The 21,763-nt window shown below is 42.1% G+C and overlaps 2 protein-coding genes across 5 annotated transcripts in view; one reads left to right on the plus strand and one right to left on the minus strand.

The window, feature by feature from the left end:
• usp37 (ubiquitin specific peptidase 37) overlaps positions 1 to 15,522 on the minus strand; it is a 159,241-nt gene extending 143,719 nt beyond the window's left edge. For 2 of the 3 annotated variants that reach the window (XM_047046776.1, XM_047046774.1), the window contains exon 1: positions 15,385 to 15,522. The gene's annotated coding sequence lies outside the window, so the exon portion shown is untranslated. The remainder of the gene's footprint in view (positions 1 to 15,384) is intronic. The other variant, XM_047046775.1, reaches the window with a different exon arrangement.
• A 72-nt stretch (positions 15,523 to 15,594) lies between these two features.
• The window catches only part of osgepl1 (O-sialoglycoprotein endopeptidase-like 1), a 40,477-nt gene continuing 34,308 nt past the window's right edge, over positions 15,595 to 21,763 (plus strand). For both annotated transcript variants that reach the window (XM_047046777.1, XM_047046778.1), the window contains exon 1: positions 15,595 to 16,104. In XM_047046777.1, the coding sequence (XP_046902733.1) occupies positions 15,914 to 16,104 (191 nt within the window). In that variant the 5' untranslated portion in view covers positions 15,595 to 15,913. The remainder of the gene's footprint in view (positions 16,105 to 21,763) is intronic.

Genomic DNA, 21,763 nt, shown 5'->3' on the forward strand with positions numbered 1-21,763 from the left:
GCCAACAGCGGAAGGGAAGAAACTGTTTGTGTGGCGTGAGGTTTTGGTCCTGATGGACCACAGCCTTCTGCCGGAGGGGAGTGACTGAAACAGGGAGTGTCCAGGGTGGGAGGAGTCGGCCACAATCTTCTTCGCTCGCCTCAGGGTCCTCGAGGTGTGCAGGTCCTTGAGGGAAGGCAGATTGCAGCCAATCACTTTCTACGCAGAGCGGATGATACGCTGCAGCCTGCTCTTGTCTTTGGCTGTGGCAGCAGCGTACCAGATGGTGATGGAGGAGGTGAGGATGGACTCAATGATGGCTGTGTAAAAGTGCACCATCATTGACTTTGGCAGGTTGAATTTCTTCAGCTGCCGCAGGAAGTACATCCTCTGTTGTGCTTTCTTGGTGAGGGAACTGATGTTCAGTTCCCACTTGAGGTCCTGGGAGAGGATACTGCCCAGGAAGCGGAAGGACTCCACAGTGTTGACTGGGGAGTCACACAGGGTGATGGGGGTGAGTGGGGCTGTGTTCTTCCTGAAGTCCACAACCATCTCCACTGTCTTGAGAGCATTGAGCTCTAGGTTGTTCTGGCTGCACCAGGTCACCAGGTTGTCCGCTTCCCACCTATAATGAGACTCGTCTCCACCAGAAATGAGCCCAATGAGGGTGGTGTCGTCCGCAAACTTCAGGAGTTTGACAGACGGATGACTGGAGGTGCAGCTGTTGGTGTACAGGGAGAAGAGCAGAGGAGAAAGGACGCAGCCCTGGGGAGATCCAGTGCTGATGGACCGGGAATCAGAGACTTGTGTTCCCAGCTTAACGCACTGCTTCCTGTCAGACAGGAAGTCTGTGATCCACCTGCAGGTGGAGTCAGGCACGTTCAGCTGGGAGAGCTTGTCCTGAAGCAGAGCGGGGATGATGGTATTAAAGGCAGAGCTGATGTCCACAAACAGGATCCTGGCGTAGGATGCTGGGGAGTCCAGGTGCTGTAGGGTGAAGTGGAGGGCCATGTTAACTGCATTGTCCACAGACCTGTTGGCTCTGGAGGCAAACTGCAGGGGGTCCAGTAGAGGGTCTGTGATGGATTTTAGGTGTGCCAGCACCAGGCGCTCAAAAGACTTCATTACCACAGAGGTCAGGGCGACGGGTCTGTAGTCATTATGTCCAGTTGGCTTGGGCTTTTTGGGCACAGGGATGATGGTGGAGGACTTGAGACAGGCTGGCACATGGCATGTCTCCAGGGAGGTGTTGAAGATGTAGGTAAACACCGGAGACAGCTGGTCAGCGCAGTTCTTGAGGGTGGCTGGAGAGACAGAGTCCGGCCCAGCTGCTTTGCGGGGGTTCTGTCTCTTGAACAGTTTGTTCACTTCTCTCTCCTGAATGGAGAGGGTCGTCACTGTAGATGGGGGAAGGGGGGGGGGGGGCCTCACGGGTGGAAAGGGGTTGTTCAGGACTGTCCAATTGTCTTTCAAATCTACAGTAGAATTCATTCAGGTCGTTGGCCAGGCGGGAGTCGTTAGTGGAGTGGGGGGCTCTGGGCTTGAAGTTGGTGATCTAACTGAGGCCTCTCCAGACAGAAGCAGAGTCGTTAGCAGAGAATTGGTGTTCCAGTCTCTGCGAGCACAGACGTTTAGCCTCTCTCACCGCCTTGCTAAACCTGTTCTTCGACTCCTTGAATCTGTCCTTATCCCCACTCCTAAACACTGCCTCTTTGTCCAGCCTCAGCCTTCTGAGTTTAGCTGTAAACCAGGGTTCGTCGTTGTTGTATCTCACCCTGGTGCGTGTTGGTATACAGCAGTCCTCACAGAAGCTGATGTATGATGTCACAGCCTCTGTGAGCTCATCCAGACTATTGGTAGCAGTCATGAACATGTCCCAGTCAGTACAGTCCAAGCACGCCCGCAGTTCCTCCATAGCCTCACTGGTCCACTGTTTCGATGTCCTCACAGCAGGCTTACAGCGCTTAAGCTTCTGCCTGTATGCAGGAATCAGGTGGACCATGGCGTGGTCTGAGTGACCCAGTGCTGCTCGGGGAACCGCATGGTATGGGGCAATTCCAGCGTTATGGATGTGACATTTGTACTCAAAATGACAAGAAAAATGTCTCAGTAAAACAAAGCTTCTTACAATATTTAAATTAGTCATGCATATTCTGAAAGTACTCAATGGGTAGAATAGAGGAGGAAAACCATTTTTTGCAAAAAATATTTTTCTGACACAAAATTATTACAAAGACACCTGCGTTATGGATGTGACGAGAAATGGCAGTCATTTTCTGGAGACTGTACTTTTTTTGTAACTCTGTGAACCCTTAAGTCTAATGTAGAAAGTTTGATATTGACATGATCATGGAGTTTTAGGTGAACATAAAAATAGCAATTTTTAAAACATGCAGTCTTTTGTGCAGAATCTTATGAGGAAAAACCTGCGTTATGGATGTGACATTATTCTGTTATGGATGTGACATGTCTGAAATACACACAGAATCTGTTGGGAAATCAAGAATCAAACTTTCACAGCGCTTTTCTCAACATCTAAAATAACTTGTGAATTAGTTTTAACATTAAGAAAACCATCTGAAATGTCACTGGAGATTTTCAAGATGGCCACCAAAATAGCATTGATAATGGCATTTTGGGCCCGATTTTAACAATCGTAAGTATCAAAAAACGCAAGTGACTTTGTGGGCGGGACACTGGCGCTGTTGCTATTATACCGGCGGGATAAAGGACTCTGCGCCTGGCGCAAATCTAAAATGGGTTGGTCTGAAGTAGCTACATTACTCATAGGTGTGGTTTGAGCGTAACGTGCAATAAACCAATCAGAGCAACATCTCACATTCCCTTTAAGAGCAGGCGCGCTTGTTTTCTTGCGGATTGCTATTATAACGGAATTTGCCACAATTGTTACAAATCAAGTTCACATACAGAGACTCATGAAACTCTTTTCAATCATTGACATGGAAGAAATGTAACGTAGCTTGCAGGAAAAGGAGCCTGGCCTCGCCAGTAGTGCACACGGGCCAAGCATGCACCCTTAAAATAGCATCTGAATAACGCGCCATTGACTTTAGACAAACTTTTTCCTGGTCTGTGGCGGAATTGTTTTTTGCAAACTGCAAAATAACACCAAGGAACGTTTGCGCCGGAACACGCCCCCTCTTTTCGCTGAACTGCCCTAGGAGCGCAAGTTCATTCCCTAATTTACCGACGTGCATCTGTGAAGGGAAAAGTCCGCCTTCCGTTCAGTGCAAAATAGGAATGATACTTGCGTCAGTGTACAAAGTCAATTGCGCTGGGTACAAGAAAAGGACCCCTTATCTTTTTTTTATGGAGTTGTTGCCAAATTACAATTATAAAAGTTAAGAATGGTCACCAATCATCTTTAGCTGTGAATACTCTCACACAGTCTTACAAATTATTTTGAGTAATGAACACATTTTTTTTTATATTTGTCTTTTTTGGGAAACCAGCATTTCGGATATGACGTCTGGACCAGTCTTTTGCAAATGACATAAAACGCCTACATGAATAGTGATTTTCAACATTAAACTATTAATTAAGCACTGAAATTAAAAGCATTGAGTTACAAATAAACTGCGTGAAATGCCCGAAAAACACAGTCAATGACCCCTTTAAGACATCTTTGATCGAAGCTGTCAACTCTACCTCAGCTTGATCCGACAGGTAGCGCGAGCAAATTACAGAGCGCCGCCCTAAATGCCTAAAGCAATCGGGTCCCTCGAGCATTTTCGAGTTGCCTCTAGTAGGAAGTAAATATTACAAACATGGAGCGGGGATCGAGGTTATGGCAAAGACAGTTACGGCAAGACAATTGGGCTACTCAAAATTTCAGTATCACTGGAGAAGATGTCGATCGTTGAAGATGTTTAGGCTATATCATGTTACCCATGATTCCGACTATAATCATGACTGAAATGTCTGTTTCACTGAAACACGTTGGTGAAAGGGGTTATAACAGCCGAAAACACGATTGTTAGCTTTGCCGTTTCATTTGAGAAAATTTCCATTGTGTTGTGAACAGTGTATTGTGAAGATTTACATTGTGTAGCGTCTGTAACGTCACGTCCATAACCCATCATTAAAGTTTTTAAAAGTAACAAAGGGGCAAGATTTTTTAATTAAACTAACCATGGTATAAATAAGCTTTGCACAGAAACTTTGGATGTTGTAGAATCGGCACTGTTTGATAGGCATAAACGTATTCTACAAAACGTTACGGACATGAGCCTTGGAACTCACTGACTCATAAACAAGAGGCTTAATGCATTTAAGGAGTTGTGCTTTTAACTCAAGCTGAGCATAGAGCATTGTGTATCATTCCCTTGTCAATCAGGAAAATGCTAAATGGTAAAATTTTATTGAAAACTGGAGTCAATTTACCCCGTTCTTGAAATGGTACAAAACAGCCATTTGACAAATGTTTTTTTTGCATGAGTGCACAACTTGCATATTATGTAAAAGAGTGCAATTGTCTATAAATTTAGATCAGAGTGGTTAAATGCAACAAAATATAGACCTAAGTGAACATTTTAACAACAGTTATATTTGTGTGGGCACAACTTTTTTTTTTCTATGGTAAGGGTGACCTTTGCATGGAATTGCCCTATGCTTTACTGATAGTAGAGTAGCAGTGATCCAAAGTGTTCTCTTCTCTGGTAGGGCATTTGATGAATTGTCTGTATTTGGGGAGTTCTTGAGTGAGATTGCCTTTGTTAAAGTCGCCTAGCACAATAACCAAGGAATATGGATTTTTATGCTCCACGCACAATATCTGGTTTGCGAGTACACGTTGAGCCTCGTTGGCGCTAGCCTGAGGGGGCATGTAGACGCCGACCAGTATGAATGAAGAAAACTCATGTGGCGAGTAAAAGGTTTACAGTTAATAAAAAATGTTTCCAGATCAGGAGAACAATGCTGCAGAATCACTGTCACATCTTCACACCAGCCACTGTTAATAAAAAAACAAATACCACCGCCTTTCGTTTTGCCAGAAAGCAGGGAGTCACGATCCGATCTCAGCAGTTTGAAACCTGCTAGCTGTAGTGCAGAGTCTGGGATCATTTCACTCAGCCATGTTTCCGTAAAGCACAAAACGGAAGATGAACGAAAGTCTCTGTCTTTCCATACCAGTAGCTGAAATTCGTCCAGTTTGTTGCTCAGCAAACGAACGTTGGAGAGAAATATCCCCGGTAACGCTGTGCGCACTCCGCGCCGACGAAATCCCACCAAAGCACCGGTCCGTTTACCTGTCCTACGTTTCTTCGCTGCTAGGACAAAGCCGAGAGTGGCTTTGACTATAATTCCCACTAAATCTGCCGCTGGAAGCAGAAAAGTGGGAAATAAATCCACAGGAGTTGTAGTCCTGATGTTAAGAAGTGCTTTTCTTGTTAGAGAACCCCAGAAATCTTGGCAGAACACTGAATTACCAGACAAAACAACACAAAACAGAGCACACCGAGCTACCACGGCTGCCATCGTCGGCGCCATCATATTGACACAATATGATTAGGTTGTGGCTGTCATGCTGGTGTGCTGAATGGGAACCGTTATGTGAGTGTACAGTAGCTAGAGCCAACATCAGAGCCATAATGAGGCTCTGGCTAACATTTACTAGCTTGCACTGACAACCAGTTGGTAGCTAATATCGTTGGCTAATGTAAGCTACTTGCCAGTAGCTAGCTAGCTATGGTAGCTAACGTTTTCACATTAAAGAGTACAAATTTATCTTCCCTTCCGAAAAAAATGCATGGAATTTTCTAAAATCATGTCTCGATTTTCCCCCCGAAAAATAAACGTACCGTCCAAAATAAGAATGTACCGGGTGGATTTTTCGGATAAAAAAAATTTACGTACCGGTACGTTTATTCGGAAGATGAGAGTAATCAAATTTGATTATCACAATGCATTGTACCTACAGAATGGATGTGAATAAAACTCAAAATATACAATCAATAAAAAACTAACGATCTCCGTCCACACTAGCGTTTTCATATCGTTTTCCAAATGTTTGCCGTCCACACTAACACGGGTACATGACAATCATTGTCATGATTTTCCCACCAGCTAGCTGTTCAGCCAAGTCTCACCTAGAATCGCCGCTTTATTGGTTTAAACCGTCTTCTCTGCCTTGTCCCCCTTTCGTTTAGGCACACCGAGTACAGCACTCGCCTTCTGCGTAGGAGTAACGCGTAGGCTATCTATTAAGTGATAATAATACTTGTACATAAAGTACACTAGGGCAATTCCAGCATTATGGATGTGACATTTGTGCTCAAAATGACAAGAAAAATGTATCAGTAAAACAAAGCTTCTTACAATATTTAAATTAGTCATGCATATTCTGAAAGTATTCAATGGGTAGAATAGAGGAGGAAAACAATTTTTTGCAAAAAATATTTGAAGTCATTTTCTGTAACTCTGTGAACCCTTAAGTCTAATGTAGAAAGTTTGATATTGACATGATCATGGAGTTTTAGGTGAACATAAAAATAGCCATTTTTAAAACATTTAGTCTTTTATGCAGAATTTTATGAGGAAAAACCTGCATTATGGATGTGACATTATTCTGTTTGAGAAAAAAAGTCGCCGACATTTGAAGTCGGTTCCCTAAACCCACCTTTCCTACCCTTTCGCCTTCCACGACTGACCTCTGTCCGAGGCAGAGATCTCTGACCTCATTCTCTCTCATCACCCCACCTCCTGTGTCCCCTTGATCCCATCCCCTCCCCTCTCTTTTAAACCATCTCCCCCTCCATCATAACTTTTCTTCTCCATGTCCTAAACTCCTCTCTTACCTCCGGCACCTTTCCCTCTGCCTTCAAACAGGCCAGAGTTACCCCTCTACTCAAAAAACCCTCCCTTAACCCTGCGGTCCTCCAGAACTACAGACCGGTATCACTGCTACCCTTCTTTTCAAAAACAATTGAACGTGCTGTATCTAACCAATTTCTTACTTTCTCTCTCAGAACAACCTGCTTGACCCCAACCAATCGGGCTTCAAGACTGGCCACTCCACAGAGACTGCCCTTCTTTCAGTCACCACTGCCCTCCAGTCTGCCAGAGCGGCTTCCAGGTCATCTGTCATCATTCTGCTGGACCTTTCTGCAGCGTTTGACACGGTTAACCACCAGATCCTGCTCTCCAGACTTTCTGAGATGGGCATCACTGGCACTGCACTCCAGTGGATCTCATCCTACCTGTCGGGAAGATCCTACCAGGTCTCCTGGGGAGGCAAACTGTCAGGCCCTCGCCAGCTCTCCACTGGTGTCCCACAGGGCTCCGTCCTTGGACCCCTCCTCTTCTCTCTGTACACCACCTCACTTGGACCAATCATCACCTCCCATGGCTTCTCCTACCACTGCTACGTTGACGACACGCAGCTGTACCTGTCGTTCCCCCCGACTGATCCGGGGATCTCATCTAGGATTGAGGCCTGCCTCACAGACATCTCCGCCTGGATGACTGAGCACCACCTCTAGCTGAACCTCGCCAAAACAGAACTTCTCATCATCCCGGCTAAACCCTCCATCTCCCACGATCTGTCAATCACCCTGGGATCTGCGACAGTGACCCCTTCATCCTCTACCAGGAACCTTGGGGTTACCATGGATGACGAGCTCTCCCTCACGGCCCACATTGCCGCAGTCTCCCGGTCTTGTAGATTCACCCTCTACAACATCCGGAAGATCAGGAGATACCTGTCTGAGCACTCCACCCAGCTATTAGTCCAAGCACTGGTCCTCTCCAAGTTGGACTACTGCAACTCGCTGGTCTCCCAGCATGTGGAACCCGCCCTCTTCATAGGATTCAGAACGCAGCGGCCCGTCTGGTCTACAATCTACCCAGACGCTCCCATGTTACCCCGCTCCTCATCGCTCTCCACTGGCTACCCATCAACGCCTGTATCAGATTCAAGACCCTGGTACTGACCTTCTGACTTCAGACTTGTTGCTCTTGTTGGTTAGTTGAAAATGACTGAAAATTATTGTACTCGCTGTGAAATGTATTATTGTTGATTGCTTTTTCCACAGGTAAACCCTTGCACTTTTGAGGTTCATGTTGTTTAGTTGTAACTTGTTTAACTACATGCTCTTATGGTTCTTCCCTTTAGGACTTATTTGGTTTTCACAATGTATGCTTCATGTTTTGGCTACCCGCAATGTTTAGGACTACCTCGTTGTTATGATCAGTGACCTATGCTCTTTTGTAAAGCTCTCTCTTGGAAGTCGCTTTGGATAAAAGCGTCTGCTAAATGCATAAATGTAAGACCATCGGAGAGACGTTGTTCTGAAACATAGCGGAGAAATCAGTATGACCCAAGTCATCCAAGGTGTGGGAGCATTTCACACTAAATACGTCGAAAAGGTGTTAATTGACCGAGGTGAAGTTAGTTTCATATTCGACATTCGTCTCACATTCGGAAGGCGCTACTTTGCAGCGTCGTGGTAGGGACCGGGTGAAAACTACCCATACCATTTTGAAAAATGTATAGACTTTTATAATATTTTAATGAATATAAAACCTGACAGACACGAGAATATCTTAACAATGTCTGGTATAATTCCACTGCCTTTACTTTTTCAATTAAGTTTTTGTGTACAGGTTTGCCCATTTGTTTTTGTTTTGTTTTCAGCTTTGAGCTGGCGATGTCACTCTTTTTTTATTTTATGTTCCACCAAGCACCTTGCAGCTCCAATTGATTTGTGAATTCTTCAGTGCTTGATTTACCACTAGTTGTAATGAGATCTGATTCCCGCTAGTTTCATCATTACTGAATTAACGAAATGTTCTACAGAAATTGTAGATTATATTATTTTAGACAAATAAATCAACTAAAAAAATATGTAGTTTAAAAGAAAAGGTTTTACAGTTTTCCCCTTTCGTTAATCTGCACTTTGTTTTGGTATTTTGCACACGGCACAAGCCCAATTGCAGAACTACAAACTCTGCCATAACCTACTTTGTCGATGTTATTAGTCAAAATGGCAAAGACATCTGTGGTATGGCAGCATTTAATTAAAGTACATTTACATTTAAAGTACCGGGTGACTTGAAAAACGTTGAATGCAAACTCTGCCAACAACGGTTTATTTTCAGACCTGCAAACTCCTCAGAGTAAAAAGGTGACAGTGTCGCGGGGGGTGGGGGGGGCGTGGCCCCGGCTCGATTTTTTTGTGATTTTAATATGCAAATGACACATTTCTAAGCTTGACTTAAAGGCCAAATTGCAGGTTAAATATCACTGTTGATAAATGGGTACATGAAGCACTCAAGATATGTATATCATTAAAATAATCTCCAAATGGTGTCTCTAAATGGTGTTAAAGACCAGTTTTTGTCGTTTTTTGTGTTAGCATTAGCATATTAGAGCAATTTGGTGATGACGTCACGTTGGGGAGACGTGGAGGAGACTAGGCATGGATATCCATAGACATAATAGATATCTATGGAGACTAGCCTCACATTAGTACTAGAACTATGGCGAATGACTGCAACTCACAAGGATGCTTCAACTCCACTCATTCTCCTCGGACCATCTAACTACATAAAACATTTACACAATTTCTACAGAATGAAACACTTTCTGTTATGTACGCTATTGCAGCTTCGTCTCAAGATCTCTACACACCATGCAGCTAATTTAATGCTCAACACTTGAACACAGGGGCTTATTACTTGAAAGAGGAACTAGAGATGGTACAATTTATGGGGGAAATTGTAGGGCGTGCGTTGGTTGCAGATGGGTCAGTTTATTATGAAACAAGCCAAACCCCCTTTGAAACTAGCTATTTTAACAACGTTGTCACCAGCAGTATTTTTCAGATGGAATTGCGATTCAAACAGTACCATCTGCTAACTGAAAATATGCAGCCAAACACGTAAATAAGCTAGATATTTAGTTAGGGGAAATGGCTAATTCAAAATAAGTTTGCTGGAAGCGATCATTGTCAGTAAAAAAAGCCGACCCTTTGGTCTCAGTCTAGAGCCCTGCATGGAGAAGCTGCAAGAAGAAGCTAAGAGCCAGCTAGCCTAGCTGATGTTGCTAGCCAAACTTCACTGAATGTGCCGTAAATGAAAAACTTTTCTTTTGTCAAAGTTTAGCCTGTGGCATTTAAGACAGCGACGCACCACACAAGCTTGAGTTTAAATACATTATTTAATGTGACATTACCTACTGCACATGCAAGTCTTGAATTGCTTAAATGTATGATGCTGCCAGTACACCACGGCACGATAGATAGTACTTAAGCTACTAGCACTGTACAACAGTCTAACCCATATAGTGCTAGTTCTATCCAGCCTAGCACATATATGCACGTCGTATCTACTGTGTCGTCTTAGTTAAACTATCAGGGCTTGGAAATGCTGCGACTTGCTAAACACAGCTGCAAGACCCAGTGAAATGTTATACAGCTTGCTAGCAAACTAGCGTTAGCTAGCATCGCGAACGACATTGGCTAACTCAACTTCGGTAGGCTATCCTCAGTGCAAGCTGGCGAGGGCAAGTAACAGTTGACGCTGTGTGCTCAAAGATTCTGACGCAAGTGCTAAGATGCCGTTGAACAAGAGAAAAAGTGATAAGATTCCAATTGGCCCAGAGAAATGTCAATTATAAGAATTATCCAATAATGTTTCGCAATTCTAAACCTGCATGCTATGCAGAAGAGGGGCAGCCTGAGTGTCTAAATATAGAGTGCATTATAAACATAAATGATTATTATTATTAGGGTTCCTCCGGTAGGAGGGAACCTTTTGTAATTGTTGGTATTATTATTATTATTGTAATTTATCTCATGAACACATTAGTAAAAAGTTTTGAAATTTTGCATATTGATACAACATGCCACAACTACGGCCCAAACACAGACTGGCCCATATCAGACCATAGGGGGCGCCACAGGCCACGCCCAAATGTCCACTTTTCAGAGTGATTGCATTTCCACCCCATTACTCCAATTCGTCTGAAACTTGGTGTGCATGCCTCATTTTTCATGAGGAACAAAAAAGCCTCAAGGACCCATAAGGTCCGCCATGATGGATTTTCCTCTACAGTGATAATTTGGGAAAACCTTCAAAATTCCACTTCTCTTGAACCAAAGGTCTAATTGACTTAACATTTTGTACAGATATGTATCATTGACGTATTTAAAAATGTTACTAAGGCAATTGAATCAAGTACATGGCTGAAAGGGGTGTATTTATGTAAATGTCCACATTAACTCAATACATTTGTGTCACTAAATCAAATGTCATTTTGAATGATGGTTTTTCAAACCTAATAAGCTTTAAAGGTGACATCACTTTGACATACCGTACACAATTTCACCTTGGTATGTCAAAATATGATTGAATTAGAGCTGTTTCAACTTTCGCTTACCACAGGAGAAACAGCTTACTTTTTCTATACAGTAACTGAACGTGAAAATATTCAACACTGAGATTAGCTCACTGGGCTGGGACAGCGACCTGCAAAGTATAAGGTCGTAGGATTGAATCCAGCCACGGTCGTTTAGCCCGTCTTAAATTTGAATATCTGTTTAGTTAAACATGATGACATTGTTCTGAAGTACCATGCACAATTGCACCTTGATATGTCAAAAGATCATTGAAATTACAGCTGTTTAAACTTGGGCCGAATCAAACAATCCATGCTACAGGAGAAACGTCTTCCTTTTTTTGTACAATAAATTACCATGTATTCTCATCCTTGAGGGTAGCCCAATGGGTTGAAACAGTGTACTACAAAGTGCAAGGTCACAGGTTCGAATCTAGGCTCAGTCTTTTGGCCTGTCATAATTTTGATTAGTTGTTTAGTTAAACAGGCAGACATCCTTCTGAAATACCATGCGCAATTTCATGTAATTTCACCTTGAAATGTCAACCGTTTCTTAACCTTTGTCCCAAAGCTGACCAAAAACTAATACTCATATCATGCAGTCGGCACCCTTGGGTACCCAGCATGCAGTGCGGCATGTCAAAAAACGCAAAGACTTGTGGAAAATAATTTGGTTACAAAAGCCGTGCGAGGGATTTCAGTTGTTCTGTTCGTTCAGTTGGATGTTTGTAATGTTATTGTTGGTTAGTTATAATAATCTTGTTGGTCACCCTGATTGAGTATGTTGTGTAGTTTAATCGGACCAGAGAATCGGCTGCTATACAATCACAGACTATTCTCGCAAGGAGCTGAATGTGAGCGCTGCCCTAGCCCAGTTCCCCACATGACTAGTATTAGTTGTGCATTGACTGACAGTCTGGAAGGAGATCAACTCAAGAAGAGTTTCAATATCCTATAAAAAGTTAATACTTAGCCCTTCCTAATTATACAGTCTAAGCAGTTGGTGTATAGCAGAGAGGCTAGAGAGACTGACTTGTTACCTTATGCTCATGAGTTCAAATCCCCTTTCAGCCTATTGTTGATGGCCAAACATGAAGTAGTTTTGCTCTCTTGTTGTCCAAGTCTCGATCTTCTACAGTGTACATGTTTATAATATTTTGCCATTTTGCGGAGGAACCCGCATCGCTGCTTGCAGCTATATTTATTATTATTATTAATAATAAAGAAGTTCCTGTTTCAAGTTTAAGTACATGAAATCGTAGAAACAATTTTTTTTTACTGTGGTATCAAAATCGGCATTGAGAATCGTGTTCTTTTACTGGTATTGGCACCGACTACTGAATTTTTTGTATTGTGACACCCCTTATTGGAATACTAACAAAAACAATAGGTAACCCTAAATATACATCCCAAACCCCAAAATACAAATGTCGGCAAACTGTCTAAAAGCCTCTGTAAAATGGGTTACGCCTGTTGTGCCCTCTCCTTTTGTATGCCCCAGTATTAGGTATTGTATTTGTAGTCTGCCGCAAACCATAAAGGACTTGAACGGTCGGCTCCCAAATCTCACAAATTCCCGTGAGACTCACGCCTGATAAAATCTATCTAAGCTATCACACGTCAAAATACATTAAGCCATAACAATATAATTAGGATTTGTGGTGTTTTTGTCTCCAACAAAAAAAATCATTATTAACATTACATAAAAGTAGGCTAGTGTAGCAGCACTGCCAACTCGGATAGGACTAAAACTACAAACCATTCACTAACGGACCGGACCTAGCGACTAAACACAGCAGTTGGTCCGGACCACAAGGACAACAAAACGGACTACGTAGTAACTGGTCCGGACCGGAAAGTACACACGAGGGTACACGGAGCAAGTGGTCCGGACCGGAAGGTACACATACTTGTACACGGTTTAAGCGCACCCTATTCAGTGTTCCATGTACAGATCACTGAATAGTGTACAACTGCTGCTGGAAAAATTACGATCACACAAACTGCTTTTTAAATTATTTGGTTCCCCACTTATAACTTTTCACTCAGTAGAACAGCCTCTTGACCAGTGTTGCACCGAAAACTGTGACCCATCAGAAACTGTGACCGCATGATTAACTGTGACCGCATGATTATTCGCGGTAGTAACATGTTTATCTGAAAGTAAATAAAATATATTGAGGTACATTTTCTCTGGAATGTTTCTAAACATGTATTTCTTTGTGACTGCATGCAAGAGTTACATTTGTAATAACCTACCTTACACTGGACCTACATTTAAAACTTTATATAATCATATTCTACTGTAAAGAAAGGAAATAACGAAATAATCAATCGACCAAAACGTTGGGTAAGTTGTCAGAATATGTGACCCCACTATAACTGCTTAATAAAGGAGTTAAACTTCAAAATATTGTACACGCACGTCAGTTTCTGATGGGACACACCTTTCGGTGCAACACCGGCCGTAATTTATCCCAAACCGTGGTAAGAATTAGCCTGGCTGCCAGCCCAACTTCTCCCCGCCCAAAAGAAATTTGTTCGGGAAATTGGGTCTGGAGGGTCTCGTATTGGGGACCAACTACAGAAAACCAGAATCTGGGCGAACCAATGAAATTGCCAGGGCGGGCTTTATACGATGATGGACAGATGATCAACAGTAACGTAACCACCCACGTCACAAAAGAGCGCTTAAGTTGAATTCGTTTTGAACAAACATGGCTACCGCTGGAGATCTGGGATGTTGTGATTCTGCCATCGAGTCTGTTTTAGAAGACATCGACAGCGCATTAATTTTGAAAGAGGAACAGAGAGATGCAATCAAGGCATTTGTCGATGGAAAATATGTTTTTGCCGTCCTTCCTACGGGATTTGGTAAAAGTTTAATTTATCAGCTGGCCCTGATGGAGTTGTAGCTAATCCTAAACGGAGAACTTCGTATATGCATTGCCCTTTATTGTTTCGCTCAAGAAGGTTGACCGTGTGAACAAGTACTCTCCCTACCCTTAAATTAATTTTACAACAAAAATCGTTTGTATTCATTCTTCAAGCATACTTCAAGTCTGCTTGTAGTTTAGTTCTGTTGACAACAACTATGCGGTGCTTAACATACGTCACATACTCTGTTGCTCTGATTGGTTGTAGATCTATCCAATTGAGCGAAGAGGCATTTGTTTTCCAGGCTCGTTTGAAACACCCCCTGTAGTCAAAGCCCAACGGAGAGTTCTCAGACTCATATTCTGACTAGAATTATGAGTATGACAACGTCAGGCTAGGTAAGAATAGGCTACCCTCTAATTTCTGTCGACTTCAATGTGATTGTTCGTCTTATTGAGTGCGGTTATTCACCGTATATCGTAATAGAAACATGTCTAGTCATCGCTACACTAATTCGCATTAAGTTCTGTAGCAAGCCACAATACACTTTCGACTGAACAATTACAACAACATTCGCTTAACAGTTGGCTCGTTCGCTAGTAGTAAAGAACTTGCGTACGCTGACAACGGTAACGTGCAAAAGACATAGGGCTCAAAAGAAGCCACATTTAGCGAAGGGTAGGTAAGCCATTAAGCATCTGACTTTTAATTAAACACGAGCCCAAAGTTCGAACGGACAGTACCTTGTTTGCACCTATGTGGTTAACTAGTTAGATAAAATACAAGACGAGGGAGTGTGTTGTCTACAACATTAGAGATAATGCTGCATTACCGGACTGCAAATGCTATGTAACACGTATAGCTAGAGCTAGCTATACTAATGGAAACATCTAGCACCAACTATCTGGCTGAGATGGTGCAGCTGATTGCTTCTGCACTGGCTGCAGCAGGCAGGCAGTTTGCAGCTAACTAACATTAAAGCTAAACTACTAGGCTAGTTGTCTCGTTAGCAAGCCATCACTACAGACTACAAGAACAACGCAGGCCTATAGGTAAATAGCTAGCACGCAAGTAGCTTGCTAACTAGCGTGCTAAATACACATTTGCTTGATTGTCATTTGATGATCAAAACATAAGCAATACTTCATGACAACAAAATACGCCCTTACCTGTCAATTAAGAGTGGGATTCTCGAAACTTAAAATGATGGTATCATTACGTTAGAAGCGGTAAGTAGGTTTTGCCGGTATTCGGTTTCTCTAATGTATAAAATGACCACAAGAGGCCTCAGATGTCAATGATGGCGGGAACGTGAAATTATCCAGCGGAAATGATAGTCGAGAACACAATCTCTCGCGCGATATTGCCGTAACTTATATGCACTCACGTGGATTCCAAAACCTGAGTAACTCTTGAATAAATTCAATTTTTCCGATTGTTTATTCACACAAGCGTTTTCCAATGGAAACAAATTTGTATATGATTAATATAAGAAAGCCTGTGGATCAGAAGTTCCGGTTCCTGTTTCAACTACTGATCCGCTTTCTGGTGAAATGTTGACAGTCGTGAATGTTGAGTTTATGGGATCATGTGAGAAATGTTAAATCATTATATTTGAGAAGTTGCACTCATCGTTGACAATTAGGGGTATTTGTACTCAAGTGTGAGTGGGATAAGCAGCACGACTGTCACCCGAAAATGCTAACATTAACTGTTATGCGCAGACAGAGGCACAGGCTCAAATGGTTTTCTGGATTTTGGAGACAAATGAGCAAAAGGCTTGTGTTGGGCATAGAGACTAGCTGTGACGATACAGGGGCAGCTGTTGTTGACGAAACAGGACAGATTCTAGGTGAATCGTTACAGTCTCAAAAGGAAGTGCACTTGAAGTAAGTGTTTTTTTTTATTACACAAACTTTTCCGTAGGCAGTGGAGGCTGGTCCATCCCAGCTAACAAAATGACGTCCCCAGGATGTCCCCTGAACGTCCCCGAATGTTATCAGGACGTCGCAAGGGAACGTCCCCATGACGTTTTTTTGTAGGGTCCCCTGAAAGTCCCGGGGACGTCGCAGACAAACGTCCCCGGGACGTCCATGTAACGTCCTCATAACATTTAGGGGACGTTTGTCTGCGACGTAATGACGACGTTCCCTTGCGACGTCCTGATAACTTTCGCATACCAAATGCAGAATCAATTTCTCAACCTTAATTTATTGTCACATTTATGCATTTAATGGATACTTTTTGTATACAAAGTATAAAATTCATATTAGCCTATAGTGCAAAACTAAACTGAATGTGTTCACTTAAACTCAACAAGGTAATTTTACATCTTTATTTTTTTAAATCAACTTTAATTATAACAGGCTGCTGCTAAGTATTGTGTATTGTGACTTCTTATGTGTATGCTTGTAGAATAAAAAACACGATTTACAGTATAAACAAACACTTTATTCAAATACATTTTAAAAGCCTGAATTAATTTTCTTAAATTTTAATTGTGTCAACCCCTCCTCATTCCCTCCCTACTCCTCCTCCTCGTCCTCCACCAGTTCGTCCGGAATCAACACCTGCAACATGAATTAGCTACAGTTAGACAGCAGATCAAATGCAAAGAACATTAAGTGGAAGTGTATTTTATCCATATGCTCCTGGAGTTATTTTTAGGACCGTAACAAGTGAAACGGAAAGCTTCCCTGACCTTCAGTATCCAGATATTTACAACCATCTAGCTAGTGCTAATCAACTTTCCTTCATCTACTCATCGTGAACATTTGTCCAACGTAGCATATCATTATGCTACTTTTCTTGCAAAACATCTTGGTTTATCTGTGTTTCCCACAGATTAGAAATCTAGTTGTGGCGGGGAGGGGGGGGGGGGGGAGTAGTAATAATTCCTTCGTTAATAATTCGTTACACAGTTAATTTGTTAATAATTTGTTACATTAAATATTAATCCTAAATGATTCACACCTTCACAAAATTAACAACAACTAATATATCATTTCTGATTTATGCATGTAGCCACGCTAGTGCTAAACAACTATTTAACTGGTCGGCTCCAGGACGCCGGGTAAGTAGCTAGCTCCTGAGACTTCTCACCAAAAGAACGAAGGGGAACCTTCGAATAAGGGACCTAGCGAAAAGTAGCCTCAACTTTCCTCGACTTTTAGCTACGACACTAATGCTGAAAGCTCGCTGATATAGCTGTCGGTCTTACTAGAACGGCATATGTATGCATTGTTACTAACGTGTGCTGACATTGTGACTGTGTGCATATGTGAGAAAGACGCATGAGTGACCGAGAGACGGAGGGAGAGCAGGGGAAAGGAAATGCAGCTGAACGAATACGCTGCGTGTTTTAACCTAAATAGCGATAAAAAAAAAATGTTGCACAAAATGCAATATGTGGCGGCCGGTGTTGATTCTGTGGCGCACCGCCACAAATGTGTCTGTGTGGGAAACACTGGATCATCTGTCCATCATCGTATAAAGCCCACCCTGGCAATTTCATTGGTCCGTCCCGATTCTGGTTTTCTGTAGTTCTGTAGTCCCCAATACGAGACCCTCCAAACCCAACTTCCTGACCAAATTATTTTGTGGGTGGGGAGAAGTTGGGCTGGCAGCCAGGCTAAGAGTATTTAGCTCTAAACTGGTCAATATACACATCTGACCTTAGGCGCTCGGGGCTTAGGTGCGTGCCCAAATTTTGTCTATGCAGGAAAAACCCTGAATTCTGGTCATGTGACGATGACTATAATTAAATGCATAGTGCAATATTGTTGACAACTAAAAAGGAGACGAAATGTTATAACGTTATTTCATCACGTTTACTCGCATTATTATTAGTAGCTAACTCATAAGGCTGTGGTTAATGTGTCTCATTTTAACGATAGCTTTAGACATTAGCTTTAAACGTTAGCCACTGGGGCTGAAAATGACTGAGAGTCTGAGACAAACGTGTGACTAGCGTGTGTGTGTTTGTTTGAGAGAGAGTGTAAAGTGGGTTAACACGATTGACTAGTGTTTACTGTGTGTGTTTGTATTTGTTTGTATGAGAGAGTGTAAAGTGGGTTCTTAGTTCCTACCTGACTGACTGCGTGTGTAGCATCCCTTGTTGGCCAAATACTGTAGCTAGTTTTGTCATTCACATAGCAATCACATTGAACTGAATTTGGCATCAACAACATGACTTTTAATACCTTATTTTACAAATACATTCATTTAAACAAATGGTTTTGGCATTAACATACCTCCCGAGACTACTGCTTAGACAACTTCTGTTTTGATTACAAAGAGACAAAAATACAATTTCTATTGACTTAAACTAGACCAAATGTCGACGAAAATAGTCTGGGATAAGTCTGACTAAAATAAGACAACTGAAACTTGACTAGACTAAGAAGTAATTTTTTTAACTACTAATAAAATGTTGGCAGAAGATGGTTGGCCGGCCCCCCTTTCCCCAAGACCGGTTGGTCTATTCCAAATGAACGTCTGTGCAGCCCTTACCCTGCCCCCTTTGTCTCGCTTACACACGACAGTGACACTGAGATCGAAAGCTAGCTAGTAGGGACTATATAATGATTGAAAACAAGGTTAAGAAACGTAAGGGGCTGAAAATTGAGACAAAAATACATAATCTTCACAAGACAAGGTTTTACCAATTGAAATAAGGCTATGTTTATTTTACCTAAAGGGGTGATTGACTGTTTTTTGGGGGTATTTCACACTGTTCCTTAAGGTCTCCGAATAGGGTATGTAATATTGGTTGGGTTGCAAATGGCCCGAGTGCTGTTCTATGCACCATGATACATCCAGTGACATTTTCCTGGGAAAAAACGCTAGGCTTTTTCCTTTTATGGTATGCTCATGAATATATAGATATGCTGCGCACTGATTGGTTGGTTTACAACAAGTGAAGCTGCAGCTTCACTTGCTTCATTTACAAAACTATCTCCCCCAATAATTTTGGTTCGATTCTTGAACCTGGCTCATACTAGTAGCTTTTTCATAGAATAATTTTCCAGATTTTTGCAAAGTTTGAAACCAATCCGAAATGGGTAAACTAGCACCCCATTTATTTGCTTACGTCAATAAAAGTTGCCTGCAAATGTGCTTGCGGATACTAACAGGGCACGAGCACAAAAGTTCACATTGGGCCGATAGCCGATTTACATTGAGCTGAATGAGCCATAGACTTATTGAATGAGCACAGGGAGAAATGGCTTGAGTTGCTTGCCCTGTTGTAGCTAGTTTAGCAAATGGTTGTCACACATACATGAAATGCTGTTAATATAGTTTATTCCCGTTATTTTAAAACAGATTTGATTTTTCGTAAAAACTTTCATGACATGATGGCAAATATATTATGTTAAGCGCGAGCATAGATTGTTGACATGTCTATCTGGAGCAAAGACGGAGAATAATAATTTAACTTTAACTGTCAACCACAATAGGAAATTATATACAGTATATTTAAATAATATTAGTCTTGCCTTCAGAAGCTTTTGTTAAACACAACCATTATTCTTTTTATTATCGTGTCATCAAGCCAGAATGCTTTTGTGGGACAATGAAGGTCCTCAGTGACTCTTATGTTTCACCCCCACTTACATCTGATGGAAACGTCTTGTAGCCTACATGGTTCTGTGAATATGCCCCTTTCAAAGGCAAATGTTCAATAAAGTATATTTTAGACACAGTTCTCAAACTTTTATTTATTACATTATTACCAAGTCTTGTTAGATCACGTTATATCCATAGGCGTTTGGTTTTGTAGGATGAACATATAAAACACAGGCCACATTTCTACACTGATGTTAAATTGAAGACAGTGTGAATTTCGTGGCATTTCGTTTGAATATAAAGTTGACAGTAAGTTATGGTAAGTCTGCATTGTGGAAGATTTCGGATACCAAAATAACTATTAACCTTTCTTTGCCTGGCGAGAACAACGACGGAGCTGTTCATGTTAACAGTTTATTTCATCCGATACAATGCGTTGAAAACCATACTCATATCACAAGGAAAAAAGCAACATATGTGATGAGTTCCATCTAGAATAGCCCTATATTTAGCCCTATAGCCCATTTCTAAAAACCAAGTGCAGGGAATACTATACAGTTACAGCGTACATTTCCGTGAAGTTTGCATCATGTCTCTGATTCTTATCGGACTTGTACCCCATTCCGCCACTGCAATGCCTTAGCTCACACGCTCGTAACCATATAAATCTATGCTCGCGACTGGTTGTCGCAAAGTATGACGTGTACAGCTAGTTGCAAGCGTGCACAAGGTCTCGGAGCTAGGAAAAAAAATAGCCACTGTTTAAAGCTAGACCGGAATACACGGAAGTGGAAAGATGGCCGCGTCCAGTCTCGCACTCTCGCTTGCCTCACTGCGCCACTGAGCACTTTTCATAGAAATTAATGGGGACGCCATCTTGGAGGACAAAAGTAGCTTACTGTAGTTATATTAACTCTATGGTCTCGACACGTTCAACACTCACTGCATCGGAACAACGTTTCGAGACAGGTTTTAAAAACACTTCCAGTCACGTGTCAAAGTGTTTCGAAACGTTTTGTGACGTGATCTTGAACGAAACATGAACGAAACCTGTCTCATACTTGCCAAAAAGACTCTGACATGTCGGGGTATAAAATGAGGCGGCAGAGCCAAAGGTTTTGAATGCGTGAGACCTTGGTTGAGAGATTTGTGAGAGTTTGAGAGAGTTACTTAGAGAACGTTTGATAAAGTTAGTTACTTGTGTGCCATTAGCAAAATGATTTGTCTGTCTGTGTGCTGTTGTGTGTATAATTTTTTTAAATATATATAGCCATCGCTTCCGCATTCGATACTACGCTATCTGCATTGCTGGACGGCAATTATTCAATTCAACCACAAGGATCCTTAGGGTTTGGATGTGGAATTATCTATAAGACTGTTAATTATGCCATACTCGTAGCTGCCATAAAGGTTGAGTGGGTTTCAAAGGCCCCGACTCCAATGTTTCAATTATCTCAGGCCCCGTTTACACGGAAGAAAAACGCATATATTTTCATGCGGTTAGGCCTTTCATTTACACGAAAACGGAGGTTTTATCACGGAAAACAATATTTTCTAAAAACTCCGGCCAAAGTGGATATTTCTGAAAACTCAGTTTTTGTGTTTGCGTGTGCACTAGCTTAAACGGAGTTATAGGTTCTCAAACCTCACAGTATGGGACTAAAAAAGCATCACGTCATGTGAGCGTCCTGTTTATAGTAATAGGTGCGTTCGACTTCATGCAGCGCCGCGTCGCCTGCAGCCGCCTGCAGCCCGGCTGACTTGAAGCAGCCAATGGCTTTCTCAGCGTCAACGCAGCTGGCTGTCGGCACCGCCGGTGGTGCATGAAGTCGAACACAACTAGTATAATGGGGTAATTTATTTGTGAATTGCGTTACATTTCTGAATCACGAAATACATTTGTGTATCGCATTTGTGAATCATTCAAACAAATGAACCTCTCGCCTGAAAGGTAAAGGAAGTCGGTCGTGTTATTCGTAG

Source organism: Hypomesus transpacificus, chromosome 23, assembly GCF_021917145.1.
Source record: "Hypomesus transpacificus isolate Combined female chromosome 23, fHypTra1, whole genome shotgun sequence".
NCBI classification, from domain to species: domain Eukaryota; kingdom Metazoa; phylum Chordata; class Actinopteri; order Osmeriformes; family Osmeridae; genus Hypomesus; species Hypomesus transpacificus.